The sequence below is a fragment of the Saccopteryx bilineata genome, chromosome 11, assembly GCF_036850765.1.
Source record: "Saccopteryx bilineata isolate mSacBil1 chromosome 11, mSacBil1_pri_phased_curated, whole genome shotgun sequence".
Taxonomy (NCBI): Eukaryota; Metazoa; Chordata; class Mammalia; order Chiroptera; family Emballonuridae; genus Saccopteryx; species Saccopteryx bilineata.
Window position 1 is genome coordinate 14,754,958 of NC_089500.1, and position 16,450 is coordinate 14,771,407.

Genomic DNA, 16,450 nt, shown 5'->3' on the forward strand with positions numbered 1-16,450 from the left:
TACCTCAACATGATAAAGGCCATCTATGACAAACCCACAGCCAACATCATACTCAATGGGCAAAAATTAAAAGCAATCCCCTTAAGATCAGGAACAAGGCAGGGGTGCCCCCTTTCACCACTCTTATTCAACATAGTTCTGGAAGTCCTAGCCACAGCAATCAGATAAGAAAAAGAAACAAAAGGCATCCAAATTGGAAAAGAAGTAAAAATATCATTATTGGCAGATGATATGATATTGTATATAGAAAACCCTAAAGTCGCAGTCAAAAAACTAGTAGACCTGATCAACGAATTCAGCAAGGTGGCAGGATATAAAATTAATACTCAGAAGTTAGAGGCATTTTATACACTATCAATGAACTGTCAGAAAGAGAAATTAAGGAAGCAATCCCCTTTACCATTGCAACCAAAAAAATAAAGTACCTAAAAATAAATTTAACCAGGGAGATTAAAGACTTGTACTCAGAAAATTATAAAACATTGATAAAAGAAATCAGGGAAGATACAAACAAGTGGAAGCATATACCGTGCTCATGGTTAGGAAGGATAAACATCATTAAAATGTCTATATTACCCAAAGCAATTTATAAATTCAATGCAATACCACTTAAAATACCAATGACATACTTCAAAGATATAGAACACATATTCCAAAAATTTATATGAAACCAAAAGAGAACACGAATAGCCTCAGCAATCTTGAAAAGGAAGAATAAAGTGGGAGGTATCACACTTCCAGATATCAAGTTATACTATAAAGCCATTGTACTCAAAACAGCCTGGTACTGGCATAAGAACAGGCATATAGATCAATGAAACAGAACTGAGAACCCAGAAATAAATCCACACTTTTATGGGCAACTGATATTTGACAAAGGAGGTAAGAGCATACATTGGAGTAAAGACAGCCTCTTCAACAAATGGTGTTGGGAAAATTGGACAGCTACCTGCAAAAAAATGAAACTAGATCACCAACTTACACCATTCACAAAAATAAACTCAAAATGAATAAAAGACTTAAATGTAGGCCGTGAAACCATAAGCATCTTAGAAGAAAACATAGGCAGTAAACTCTCTGACATCTCTCGCAGCAATCTATTTGCTGATTTATCTCCACGGGCAAGTGAAATAAAAGACAGGATAAACAAATGGGACTATATCAAACTAAAAAGCTTCTGCACAGCTAAAGACAATAAGAACAGAATAAAAAGACAAACTACACAATGGGAGATATATTTGACAATACGTCTGATAAGGGGTTAATAACCAAAATTTATAAAGAACTTGTAAAACTCAATACCAGGAAGACAAACAATCCAATCCAAAAATGGGCAAAAGAAATGAACAGACACTTCTCCAAAGAGGACATACAGATGGCCAATAGGCATATGAAAAAATGCTCAACATCACTAATCATTAGAGAAATGCAAATTAAAACTACAATGAGATATCACCTCACACCAGTCAGAATGGCGCTCATCAACAAAACAACACAGAATAAGTGCTGGCGAGGATGTGGAGAAAAGGAACCCTCCTGCACTGCTGGTGGGAATGCAGACTGGTGCAGCCACTGTGGAAAACAGTATGGAAATTCCTCAAGAAATTAAAAATCGAACTGCCCTTTGACCCAGCTATACCACTTTTAGGAATAAACCCCAAGAACACCATAGCACTGTTTGAAAAGAAGAAATGCACCCCCGTGTTTATGGCAGCATTGTTCACAATAGCGAAGATCTGGAAACAGCCCAAGTGTCCGTCAGTGGACGAGTATATTAAAAAGCTTTGGTACCTATATACTGTAAGGTCGATGGATAATGGGGGATGGTCACGTGGGGAACTCAGACCCGCGAACTTTAGCTAGGACCGCCACAACCAAGTGGCCAAAAAGAAGCTTCACAGAACCGTTTGGAAAAAAGCCATCATCTGCCAGCCAGTGGGATTTCACCACGTCATGTTAGCTCCACTTCCCTAGAGGGACCCTTTAAATATCTCCCACGCGGTTTAATCTTTGCAACTTCTCTGGCCTCCATCTTTCTTTCCTCAGGGCCAGGGAACCCTGCCAGGCGGGATGCGCACTCTGTACTCAATAAAGCCATTTGCTATTCCACACTTTGTGGCTCTGGCCTGTTCCTTCCTTCTCGGCGGGGAAAAATACCTTACATATACTATGGAATACTACTCAGGCATAAAAAATCATGACATTGGATCATTTACAACAACATGGATGGACCTTGATAACATTGTACTGAGCGAAATAAGTAAATCAGAAAAAACTAAGAACTATATGATTCCATACATAGGTGGGACATAAAAATGAGACTCAGAGACATGGACAAGAGTGTGGGGGTTATGGGGTGGGGGGAGGAGAGGGAAGGGGTTGGGGGAGGGGAGGGGCACAAAGAAAACCAGTTAGAAGGTGACAGAAGACAATTGGACTTTGGGTGATGGGAATGCAGCATAATCAAATGTCAAAATAACCTAGAGATGTTTTCTCTGAACATATGTACCCTGATTTATCAATGTCACCCCATTAAAATTAATTTTTAAAATAATTTTTAAAAAAACCACACACAAAAAAACTTGAGTTCAATAACTTTATATAATAAATTTTTTTTTCAAATTTCGGGCCCTGAAATTAAGGTGCATCTTATACATGGCAGCATCTTATACACAGGGAAATACGGTACCCTATTCATCTTGAGCCATACATAGTTTTTGCAGGAGAGCTTCTCAGAGTCACTCTGATAGAGGGCGTCGCCATCAGAAGAGCGGGATGCTAGACGATGCATCCTCTGGACTAGGTAGCAGCTACCCTGCCAAAACCTCATCCCGCATCTACTCACAAGTACAGGAACCAAGAGGGTAACCCTGCCCATGTGTTTCCTTTTTCAATAAACATGAACTGAAATTCTACACAGCATAAGCTCTCCACAGAGCAAGCTTCCCACCCCTGTCAGACTGGTGGCTGAGCACTGTGACCTGTGTACATGTGAGGCAGGTGCAGGCAGAGGCACCCGGGAGGGCACCCTGGGCATGGGACGCGCAGGTAACCCCTGCACACGTGCCTCTGCTCCCGGTCCCACACCTCGGTCCTCTGCAGCCTGTACCAAGTGTGTCATGGGTATAGCAGGCCATTTTCAATCTAACTCTTGTTATAGATTAATAAGCAAACATTTTCTTGCTTATTATGCAATTTATCATGATGAAAATTACATTGGACTCCTCAAGGCTAAATGCTGATACATTCATTTATTCAGACGATGTACAGAGAGTCATACTAATCTTCATGACAGAAAAGGATATAGTAGCAAGGTGTAAATTACTTACTGAAGAACTACGGTATTTGTGCTGGAGACACACTACATGTAGATAAGACAGGAGCACATCTCTATGTTTGCTGAGATAAGCTTCATGTAAATTTAGTTCAAGACAAAACATTAAGTACTAAACTTAAAATAAAAACCTGTCACTTCTCTTCCCAGGCAACAAAACAAGAGTGGATACTATTGAAATTGTGTTTCCATCAGATTTGAAAATAATCTAAAATATTAAGTGAAAGTACAATTTTAGACAATCAAAACACGTTAACGTTAAAGGCTTCTCAAGACACCCAGGGAACTGTGGTCCCAGAAGCTGACACTGTACTCTTTGGAGGGTGTCCATGGCACCTGCCGCCACGGGAGGGCAAAGGTGAAAACACGTTCTGGGATTCTGCAAACAGGCCGGCTGTGTCTCACTACTGCTGCAAACTCACGGGCTCATACTGCTAACCCTTAAAGTCAGTTGAGAACCGGCCAAAGTTCAGTATCCATAAACCACCCTCGCCACCACTATGTCGAACTGTTTGTCTACAAATGGGCCGTTCATGATCTGCTGCACACGAGGTCAACGACAATGGCTTCAACCCCGTGGGAGCACCCGTTTCATCTCTTAACAAGTCCTCATACTCTAGTTTGTTCTGTTAAATACTAACAGTGATAAGAGTGAAATTCCATTCATTGAGAAAATCAAAGAGGGGGTCAAATTTACATTAAGACAGACATCACGGGACAGTTCAAGAATTCCTACCAGTAAAAATTCACAACCAGACAATAAGTGAGGGTGGGGATGTGGAGAAAATGGGACTCTCGTCCCCTGATGGTAGGAAAGTAAAATGTCGCAGCCATGGCAGAAAACAGTGGTTCCTCAATGATAAATTAAACAGAGAATTACCATATGACTCAATAATCCAGCTTTTAGGTATTTACTTGAGACATAAAAATAGGAATTCAAACAAATACCTGTGCATGGTTGTTCAGAGCAGCATTGTTCACAGTGGCCAAGAGGTAGAAACAACCGAAACGTCCATCAACAACAGATAAATGGATAAGCAAACATGGCACATCCACAGAGTGAAATATTATCCACAGAGTATTGATAATCCAAAGTATTGATACATGCTACAACATGCATAAACCTTGGAAACATGCTAAGAAAGAAGCCAGATACAAAAGGCCACATATTGCATAATTCCATTTAATTGAAATGCGTAGAACAGGCAGATTCATAGAGATAGAAGACATTAGTGACCTCCAGGGACTAGTTGGGGGTGGGGAGAGAATGGGGAGAGACCGTAAACGGACATGAAGCAGGTGCTTCATGAAGTCTCCCTTCGGAGCAATCTCTACTGGGAACTTGATAGCGGTGATGGTCGCATAACCTTGTGAATGCACTTAATGTCACAGAATTATATGCCTTAAGATGATTATAGTGGTAAGTTTCATGTTATATGTAGTATACTACCAAAAAAAAAAAAAGAAGAAAAAAAAGGAAGACTTCCTCCAGGCTTTAGGAGGCTGAGTTCTCAACACACTAACCTCTCCCACCCCCAACTCTAACCACTGACTACCAAGTATTTCCATTTATTTCATTGAAGCAACTGGCTCAGCTCGTCTTCCTTCCCCACTGCTCCTCCTGTTGCTTCCCTGGGTCACTGCAGCCTCCTACACCTGGCCTTTTACTGGGTGCAAATAACACCTCAGTGAGTGCCAGGAGTAAGTCCCCAAACTACCTTGTCATTCATTCCATCGGTATACATGATAGCAAAACATGTTGGGCAAGTGTATATAACTGATAACTGATATGTTTATACTATTATTAGCTAATAATCACAATAAAAATTTTAAATATGTTCCGATGAATCAATCATTCGTTGGCTCAATGCTAATCCCAATGGTGTTAAAATCAGAGGATTGCACTTCCCTTTCTTTCACAGTCCATATCCAAATTTTCAGAGATGGAGATATCTATTTTTCTATTAAAAACACACAGTTTATAAATGGTGCTTGATGACAAAGAACAAAACAAAACACAAATAAATGAACTGGAATTGTGCACATACTTGGCGAGTTGTTTCTCAGCATCAGCACAGAGTTCTAGAAGCCCCATCAGCACGGCAGACACGTCCATGTAAGGTTCCCACACTGTGAACCCGCGGCCAATCAGGTCGATGGCTGTTCTCCGGATTGTACTGTGTGGAGGAAGCTTCGGGCTAGGCGGCTGCAGCAGGAGAAATGTCAATGCCTTGCCTAAAATGACAAAAGAAAAAGCAGAGCAGTAATTTTACTTTTGAAGCATATTTTCAAAATATAAACCACTTTGGGTTTCATTCTTTTTAACTGAAAAAGGGTTTTGAACAGTCAGATTATAAAAGATTCTGAGTTGGAAAAGTGAAGGAAAGCTTACTGTTGGTGACAGCATAGATGGACCTGAAGATTATTATGCTAAGTGCAATAAACCAGTCAGAGAAAGATAAGTACCATAAGATCCCCTTTATATGTGGAATCTAATGAACAGAATAAACTGACAAAGAAAATAGAAACAGAGCCATGGATACAGGGAACAGACTGACAGCTGTCAGAGGGGCGGGAGTTGAAGGGCTGGAAGAAAGAAAGTGAAGGGATTAACCAAAAAACATATATATGTAACACACAGACACAGTCAACAGTGTGGCGTTAGCCAGAGGGAAAGGGGGCAAAGGGGAGAAAATGGGGAAGAAAAGGGACTGCCTGGGGTGAAGGACACATGATGCGGTGTGCGGATGATGCGTATAGAGTTGTATACTTGAAACCTGTCTGGTTTTGTGAGCTGGTGTCATCCCGATTAATAAAAAAGTAAATAAATAAGATCTCGAGTTTATAGTACGCTCAACCACATACTTTAGAGGGATAATTTAGTTTCCAATATCTTATGCCATATCGTGAGGTGTTTTCATTACACAGAAATTACAGATATATAAGTATAATTTCAAAACATATCAGTGATCCTAAGCTTCCAATGTTTCCCCACTTAGCATTCTGCAAAGTGGAGATGGCCTCAAATGACGTGATAGGATATTTCTTCACCTTTCTTCTGCATCTAACAGGGCTCATGTGTCAGGCAGCTCCCACCAGTGACACATCTCATCTCAGACAATGCTCACCCACAGGAGTGAGGGATCGAGAAGGCAGAACGTGTTGCTTGAAAAAGTGTCCCCTAAGCAAGTATGTCCCTCTACATTCTGGTGTTCTGTTCGAGTACAATGGTGTCAGGTGTGCAGTAAATTCTTCACACAAGTTTGTTAAATTAAAAAACAGCTCACTATGGCATTTACACCTGTTGAAATGCTCTAGATTTTAACTAGCATATACCACTTTATGTTAAGATGACACTGACAGTTTGTACACATGTGCCTAGTGGCCATTTAGCTGCAAAAGTCCATCTACTCCAAAAGGCATTCTGATATGTAAAAAAGAAAAACCCGACAGATTGTGGAGAGCAAACTGCAATTCAGAAGAAGTCTTTTGTTTGTTTGTTTTTTTAAGGAAGACAAAAAACAGTTTATAAACTATAGAACAGTCTAGCATACTGGGTTAGGGAGCATAAGCTTCAGATTTAAGATAGAAATTTCACGAGTTTCATAACTTATTAGGGGCAGGTTTAGGAAGGTACTCAATGAGCCTCAGTTTCCTGTCTTTAAAATGAGGATAATCATAGCTCTCTCTCATGAAGTGCCTGAGTGTGAAATAATTGCTCAACAAATGACAGTCAGGGTTCATTATGAAAAACCTGTCTGTCTTCCAAATTAAGAACATGACATATAAACTTTATGCATTCAACAAAAAAACACGTATGTTATTGCCGATTGCTGAATGAGAACAGAATGAAAAGGAGGTGAAGAGAAGTGCAGTGTCTTGCAAAGCCAAGAGCCTGCAGTCTGTAAATGAATGCATCTGAATCTCTTCTGAGTCGCAGAACTCTTTAAGGATCTGTTGAAAGCCATCAGCCCTTTCCGCAGGAAACTACATGTGTAATACGTATTCACCAAACTCTGCAGAAAACGTTTCAGGAGGTCGTGGACCTCGGGCTAACAACAGCTGCAGCAAAGTAAAGAGGTACATATATAGGTGAATGGGGCTTCCCTGAGAAACCATCGCCATTGTACTTCATTCACACATGCATTTGTACATATCACTCTCATACTGAGCCATGTAAACGTCACATGGAAAGCTTCAAATGTTGTGGATCATAAAAATATACACTTATGAAAACTGATGCATTATTCTCCTTTTCCTTCCAGCACTGTGCCCTTTACCACAGGATGGTTTTAAATAATAAGCATTTCTGTGCATTTCCCTCTTCCCGGGCACATTTCTGGCTCCTCGCGGGTGGGAACTGCGTCGTATAACCCTGCGCCCCCCAAACCGCCAAGGACAGAGCTCCGCGTACCTTCCCGGCGTGTGCACTTCTAATGCAGCCCCTGCCCCAGTGTGTCAGAATAATATTTCACAATGCCAAGAAATTTACTGCCTTCCCGTTTATTCCTTCCTCCTAGGAAGTTGCAGGAGCTGCGGAGAAACGGCCGCTGCTGTTCCCCGCAGACGTCTGGAAACACCGCGGCAATGGCTTCCAATCTAAGGGCTAGGGCTCCCTGGAGGTGTATCCCGGGTCAGTAATATCGCGAAGGGGAAGTAAAGTTTCCTAAGTACAATGTTTTATTGCATTTCAATCATCATTTTCTTTAACTGCGCTCTCCGCTTCTGTACTCGTGACAGGTGGGAGCATTCTGGCGATCCCGGGACCGGCTGGCTTCTCACGGCCTCTGCGGTGGGCACTCGAGGCAGCTTCTGCACCGCCCTGACAATTTATCCTGAGAGCCATAATGAACAATAAGTGGCCAATTTCTTGCTATTTTCCATCATTTTCCTGACAAAGTGGGAAGGACAGCGGAGGGGAGGTGACCACTTGCCCTCCAATGAAATGACAGAGAAGGGGAAATAGTAAGGTGCTGCAGGAGATCCCAGCCCCATGTGAGTGCAGTGAAGTGTGGGCTCCACTCACAGTGTGGGCGGGCTCAGCAGGAGGCAGGTGCCTGTCGCAGGGCCGGCCCTTCCCTTAAATCACATCCAGCCAAATCTCCTACAGGGCAACTCAGAGTCCTTGGGTGACACGGAGCAAAGACCCCCACAGCCCTGGCAGGCCGGGTGCAGGGCGAGAAAAGCGAAGAGAAAAACGGCCTGTTTACACACACATTTTAAATCTGTTAGTAAAAGTACAATGTTTTTCTTCAGTGGTCTCTGTTTTGGAATTATAAAGACATACAAATGGTAAAATTCCACATCTTTCTCTGACAACTTTTTCCAAACAAAACGTAAATAAGAGAAGATGAAGATTTCCAAGTGCAACCTTTTGGTTTCTAGCTTTACTGATTAACAGGATGCTTATGACTTAAGTGCTGCTGAATATAATAACTGATGTTTTGAAGGAATAATCGGGATGTCTAAGACTACAAACTTCCTAATCTTGTATTTTTCCTGCTGATACTAAAAAACCAACCTCTAAAAAAAATGGTTGTATGATAATAAAAAGGGATAGACTTATGCTTTCTTCAACTTATATTTTCCAATTGAGGGTTGATTTAACTTATAATTTCATTTAATGGAGGTGCTCTGCAAAATGGATCAAGGTGATAAGAAAGCTAAAATTAAGATGATGATAGCACCTTCTCTATTGATAAAAAAGTCTCATGGCTAGAAATTTAGGAATTTGAACTTTTTCTTTCAGAATTTCCTTAAGTTTTTTGCATCCAATAAAGGTTGTATTTTAACCTGAATGGAATGGAATCTAATTTTGTACAGAATTATACAAGTACTTATTTTATATCAATGCCCCACTATTCCACAGTGCCTCACTGAGTAAGCACAGTAGACAATCATGCTATCATCTGCCATAATTATAATTAATTCCTTCATAAAACTCTCCAGTGGCAGTAGTAAAAAGTTCAACCAGCCGGACACTCATTCAAGGTTTTCCACAGTTTGGTCCCCATCTCCCCATAGAGATTCACGCAGTCCCCACTCCCAGGGTACTGCCATGCTGTACAAGGTGCTGTGGAAACACAAAGGAGTGACACTCAGTGCTTCCCCTCAAGGGAACTCATTCTAGCTCAGGAGACAGGTGAGCAACCAGGTGACCTGAATGTATTATGAACAGAGTTATATTTATAAGCACAAGTCACCATACAGAACTTAACAGATGTACTTAACCCCATCTCAGGGGGATGAGAAGGGTTCCAGGGAAAGTGGCCTCGACACCAAAACCTAAAGAATGAGTAGGAGCTGGCCACTCCACGAGGGAGAATATGGAAAGAAAGCACTCCAGGCAGACAGAACAGCATGTCTGAGAACCAGAAAATGAGCAAGAACACAGCAGGATCACGGCATTATACAAAGTTCAACATGGCTGAAAATTTTGTTGGGGCTTGAAGGCAAGGCGTTGAGGCAATAGGTAGGGGGAAAGAGGGCATGGTGGATGAAATATAGCAGTGAGACAAGAGGCAGGACAGGTTCTGAGAGTCTGAACACAAAGGGTCTTATATGCCATGCAAAGAGTTTGCTTGTTCTGGTGACAATGGGGAGTCACTGGAAACTTTTAATCAGAAAGAAGGTATGATCAGGTTTTCATTTTTGAAGGTCAATACCTGGGCTGTCTTGCGATGAGAAAGGAGTTGGCCCTACTGTCTTTGTAATTGTGATCTACTCAACCCCAGCCAAGCAGATTGATGAGAATAATCTAGACTTTTCTAACTAAAAGGACTTTAGGCCTCCTCGAAGGAGACTGACTTGGGGAGGTAACCACAAAATGCAATGTACAGATGATGTATTGTAGAACTGTATACCTGAAACCTGAATAATTTTATTAATTAGTGTCCCTCAATAAATCCACTTTAAAAATTAAAAAATTTAAAATAAAAAAAAGGATTTCAGAAAAATCTGATCTGTTCCTATGTTTCAGATGATGTAACTGAGAACCATGGACAAGTGGCTAGCTGCAGGCCAGGGTAAGAGTCCAGGCCACATGTAACAACCAGGACACTTTACAGCGACGTTTTATTCACGACACGCTACCCAATTACGGATTCAAAACTACATCCTTTACGGTCAACCTCTTCCTCCTTGGGAATTATGAAATAATTTTAGCTGCAGTTACTGGTGCCTCTGCAAAACAGAAGATTAAAGAAATTATGTTTTATCTACCCTCACACAGTGACAAGGTTGCTATATGTGGTTCAACAGCTAAGTGCAGCCATTCCAAGTTCCTCTGACTGTCTGGGCTGTAACTGGGTTACATCATGGTCACAGAAGTGTTAGTTACACGTCCAGCGCTGCTTCCACTTTCCGGACAGAAAGAGGATGGTGGACGAAGGGCAAAAGAACGGGCTCCAGGTACGTCCAGTCCCCTTTGCACATATGGTTACATTTTACTGGCCAGGATTATATCACATAATAACTCCCTGGTTTCAGGGAAGGATGGGAAATGTAGTGTGGTAGCTGGGCACACAGCCATCATCAACCAAACTGAGGTGGTGTTCACAGGGGCTGCATAGGTAGGAAGACATTTCTGCCACATCTTCCCTGCTCACCTGACAATGAAATTTCATTGTTAATATAGCATTACTATCAGTGCATTTAACAATAATACAGCATCTCTTGGAATTTATTCTATTGTCTAAAGCCAATCTTATTCATTTATTTTCATTTTATTTTATTACTTTTCATATCTACTAATTGGGTAAGTTCCCTGGGACATAAAAAACTTTAAAAAATGCTTTTATGTTTGTCATAGGCTTAGCACAGTGCCCTATATTCAGTAAATACTTAATATATGTTGTTGCTTTGACAAATACCAAAATTTACTTTATACTCATATATACTCAGCGCCATCAACAAAATTATACACAGATTGGAAATGTCCAATAGTCTGCCACAGGCCTTGCCCAGGGCCAAGTTTCCACGGCTCTCCAGTAAAATGGTAAAAGTACAAACAATGGAATAATAAGTCATAAAGCTAAATTTATTCATCTTAAAGGAGTGCTTATTCTAAGGTTATATCCTTCCTACTATTTTGGTGAATAAAAGTTGTTTTTATAAAATGATGAAGAGAGTGGCATTTTTGAATGTTTGTACACAGCAAAATAAAAAATTTAAAACACTGCTAAATACCCTCAAATTTTTTTTCTGGAAATGTTACTGGCCCACGATATCAAAAAGCTTCAAAACAATAGCTGTTTGTAATACATTTACTGTCCCTAGGAACTTACAAGGGACAGTAAAGAATCACACTGTAAGAATCACAACTAAGAAGTCCTCCTGCTGGTCACTAGCTCTTAACTGAGACTGCCAAGAGGCCCCTACCTCCACCTGTTACAGGGTGAAATACAGCATTATTCAAGTCACCCTGGGACCATACCTAAGGTCAAGTCACCAAATAATTGGTCCCTCTTAGCGGTGAGGGAGCTGAGCAGCACCGGTGCTGTGGCAGCTTTGTCGCGGGAATTCAGCCAGCGCTCCATCACCGCGACCCTGAGTGTCTAGTTAAATGCCCAAATGAACTACCAAATGCAGACAGCCTCAGAACACTGGAAAACAAATCAAAACAAACCCTTTAGAAAGCAGAAAGCACTGAAATCCAGCGTTGGATAAATCACAATTAACTCAGACCCTCTGGCACTTGAGAGACTAATTCTGTTGTCATGCAGTCAAGAGTGATAACAATAGCTCATATTTTCTCGTGTGTGTGTGTGTGTGTGTGTGTGTGTGTGTGTGTGTGTGTTCCAACTTCAATCTTGCTGTTTTTTAAAAAGTGCTACAAAAAAGCAAGGCTGCAAGAAAATATCGACTCTTTGCTGTAACAGCAAAATGCAAAAGATGAGAAGTAAGCAGTGGTCAGAAACTGACAGGATTATGCTGTGACTCACTTGTAGCTTTGCTTTGCCAAGATAAATATTGTCCAGTTATAAACTGACCAATAACAACATCAAATTTTAAATTTTCTATAGTATCTGGCTGGTTATAATGACTAAGTCTTTTAAAAGATTAATATACAAGCCATTACGTACACACACATGCAAACATGCACACATATTGTACAACGCTATTACGTAGCTAATAATGAATATTTTGTGGAGTATTAACTTATCCTTATCACAAAGCATAGACTCACTTTATCAATGCACCTTATATTTATTGAATGCCTATGATATGAAAACACTGTTAACCATAAAGAACTATAGTTCTATATTTCTACAAGTATCAGGTATTATTTTCAGTATCATTCATTTGATAATAAATAACATTTTTAGACTCCTTTTACTCACTGAAAACACAACACACACACAGTCAGAGTCATCTGCCAGTTATATACACACTAACAGAACAGTTTTAAAACTAATTCAAACCTTTGTTTCCATACAACACAGACCCCCCAACACAATATGTTCATGATATGAACATGAATCAGATATTTCTTTACCTAATTTCTATTTGTATAAAAATAGCACTTAATAAGAAAGGTTCACTTACCAGGTCGTATAAAAATCAGTGACATTTTTACATATTTTTTCAGTTGTGCGCTTGTAATTTTTCTTTTCCTTTTTTTTTTTTGCCTAAATTTCCCCTCCCATGATGCGACCCTGAGAGCACGAACCAAATGGGAATTCTTGTCACCCACAGGCCATTTCTCTCACCAGCTGTCACAAGCCCTCCAGCAAGCAGCGCACCCTGAATGAAGAAGCCAACAGGCACCACATAACTGTAGAGGGTGAAGAGAAAAGTGTAGGACAGCCGTCAGAAGGGACCAGGGGCTCTGGGTTGTGGAGGCCACCTTGCTGAAGGGAAGAGAAGTTGGATTTTATGGCCACCAATTCTTACAAAAAACCAGTAGCTAGAAAGAGAAATTTTAAGAAGTAGAAATGAAAACAGAAGCCAGAGTCAAACCCTATTTATCAAGGAAGAATGAAGTTTTCTTATTAGAAATATTACAAAGTCATAGCATTTCAGGTAATTTTCCAAAGAGCCCTCAGAGATCACTAACAGTTACTACTGTTGAACTCCTGACAGGTAATATATATAAACCATTTTCTTGGGCTTCGGTTCTTCCTAGGCCAATCTACAGGTATAGTTAGAACAAAGTTGTTTCTCATACTTAAAAGAAAATTATAAATGAAGAAATGGCCACTAACCATTCTTGGCTCTAAATAGGAGAGAAGGGAAAAAAAGTCATTTTAAAAATACATCAATTAATAGCTCAATTACAAGGAAATTCCTGGGGGAGAACATATTATATGCACTTCAAACCAGACAAATTTATGATGATTTATGCCATTACAATAAGTGCAAAATGAATTAATAATGATTGGCCACTTATTTCAAAGTGTAACCAAGTGAACAAAAGCCTTTTTCTATTTGCTAATGTCCATCAAAGAGTAAGGATGGTAGAGTGCTGTCTAGAATTCTATTCCTTTGCTTTATAAGAGTATTTGATTTGACTAAAAGTAATTCCAATAGTGTGTGCATTGTTCATGGATATAGAATAATTAACAAACATTTCTACAACTAGATGCTTTGTGTTAGAGTAGTTATTAGAAACTGCTTTTAAAGTTTTAACATTCTTCATGGCATAAAAAGCAAGTCATCATTTCTTTTAATAAAAAAGCATAAAATAATTTTGCTAAATTAGGAAATTAATTTGATGAAGGTATTTTAAAACTCATTAATCTAATATTAGGTTAACCAAAACAGTCCTAATTCAAACTAAATAGCTGTTTCTTGTCCTACAAACAGAAGAGTAAAAAATTCAAAAGCTCCTTGACTCAAAGTACTTTCTTTCTGTTCTATTTTGAGTTATAACTTAAGTTGTGATTCATAGTGAAATTTAATCCCATCTTGCTTTGGGTAGTTGATGTATTTTGGATGGCAGACTAAAATAGGAGATTGTCTTACCTTCCTATAGACAGACAAGAGACAATCACTTAATGCAGAGCATCTCTTTCTGCCTATGGAAGATAAGAAGTGCTGATGCTTGACAGTCTAGAGGTCAGCAATAAAGAAATAAATTCATGATGTCAAAGAAGTAAAAAGGAAAAAATCCATTAATCTATTAAATCTTTAGGTGAGTGGTCCAAATACTTCTATGTTCTGTTCACAAAAGGTGCGGGATTACTGAACGACGGGAGTGGGAGGGGGAGGGGGAGAGGGTGGGAAGGAGACAAGAGAACAGGGGAGTTTAAGTTCTAGCTCTCACCCTACTGGCCAAGGGACCCTTCCATTCACTTGACATTTACTAGCACAGGCCATGTATCAGGCACTATTTTAACTGCAGGATGACAAGGTCTGTCTCATGAAGCTTACGTTCTAGTTGAGACATAAAAACCAAATGAACAACTATGTGTGTCACATAGTACTAAGTCCTGTGAAGAACAATGAAGCAGAGTTAGAGCGCAGGAAGTGACAGGCAGGGGAGGACTCTGCACAAGGTGACAGTTAAACAAAGTCCTGCGTGAAAGGAAACAGAGGCATATAGGCATCTGTGGGAGAAGCATTCTGGGCTAAGAAAACAGCACAAAAGACCCTGTGGCAGGAGCAGCTCTGCGACATCTCAGGTAGCGGAGATATCAGTGTGGCTGGGGAGCAGTGAGCCCGGGGTAAGGCTGCAGGAGGTGAAGTCAGGGCCGTAGCCAAGGGTGGGTCACGCAGGGCCTTCTCTGTGCGGGGTACTGTTCTCAGTGCTATAAGAAACTGGTGAAAGTCACTTGGAGAAGAGTGAGGTCAACTAGAAAGCACCTGGGATGTGACATCAGGGAGACCAACTGGGGGACTCTGACGGTGGCTCAGACAAGGGACAATAATGACTTGCACTAAAATAGCAGTGATGGGAGTAGTGAAAACTGTGAATTCTGGATTTAAAAAAATTATTTTTTTTAATGATGGAGCAGACAGAATTTGTTTATGGATTGGCTGTGAACGTCTGACAGAAAGAGAAGTATAACTGATCCCAAGAATTGGGCATGAACAACTAGGTACATGGTCGTGACCTTTACTAAAATGAGTGACAAGAGGAGAGAAGGTTGTTTGTTTGTTTCTGAGCTGGAGTGGTACCCAAATTCTAGTTTTGGATGTGGCCAAGCTGAGCTACATAGCAAACAGGTGAATGCAGATGTCAGATAAGTCGCTGGGTGTCTGAGTCCGGAGGCTGGCACTGAAGCCAGACCTGGAATTTAAAATGTGGAAGTCATCAACGCTCACATGCACGGCAGTTCTGAAGCCGCGGGCTGGTTGTGATGTATCGAGAATGCAGGGGCAAAAGAACTCCCCTAAGTTGGAAAGAAGAGAAATATCAAGAGTGAGTACATGTGGCTAATGAGGTGGGAAAAACAGAAGACAACGACACAGAAAGCAAGTGGAGAAAAGTGTTAAGTTTCCACATAACTGGAATAATATGCCATCAAGAGATAGAGACAGGGGCTGAGAACTGCTTATTGGGTTTGGCAGCCTGTGAGTCACTGGTAACCTTTTTGAAAGGTTTCAGCAGAGCAAAAGGCAAAAAGCCTGACTCAACCAGATTCAAGAAAGAGTGCTAGCCAGAGAAAGAAGGAAAGGGAAGTATAATCAGAATGTTTATTGCAGAATGTATACGATTATATTTTGATTTTTATGACTACTGATAATTGTGCATCCATGTAACCTATAGATATAGAATGAGAGATTAAATAAAAAAGTATTTCTGATACATATTTCTCACTGAAAGTGAATAAAGGGTATTCTGTGTTCTATGCACGGCTTCTATCAGCCTTCTTTGGGCCCAATCACCTCTAGGAACCAACCAACCATAGTGAGTCCCTGGCCTTCAAAGCAGAGACTGGCCTTTCGAGGCATGAAACTCCCCCATGCCCGGCAGCTTCACACACGTCTCATCAAGAAGGCACTTTACCCGTCTGGTCATCTGTCCAGCACGAGGCATGCTGTGATAGGACCTGCCAGATGCATTACAAGGCTCTGAGGAGGCCGATGCACCTGTCCGAAGGAACGGACTACTACTCACCAGAGGCCCGCAAGCAGCTATTTTATACATTCGGACTACTCTAGAGCTTATAA

General features: G+C 40.6%; 1 protein-coding gene across 3 annotated transcripts in view; it reads right to left on the minus strand.

Annotated features, from left to right (window-relative positions):
• The window catches only part of WDR7 (WD repeat domain 7), a 313,941-nt gene that overhangs the window by 99,998 nt on the left and 197,493 nt on the right, over nt 1-16,450 (minus strand). For all 3 annotated transcript variants that reach the window (XM_066246276.1, XM_066246273.1, XM_066246274.1), the window contains one exon: nt 5,383-5,569. In XM_066246276.1, coding sequence (XP_066102373.1) covers nt 5,383-5,569 — 187 coding nt within the window. The remainder of the gene's footprint in view (nt 1-5,382; nt 5,570-16,450) is intronic.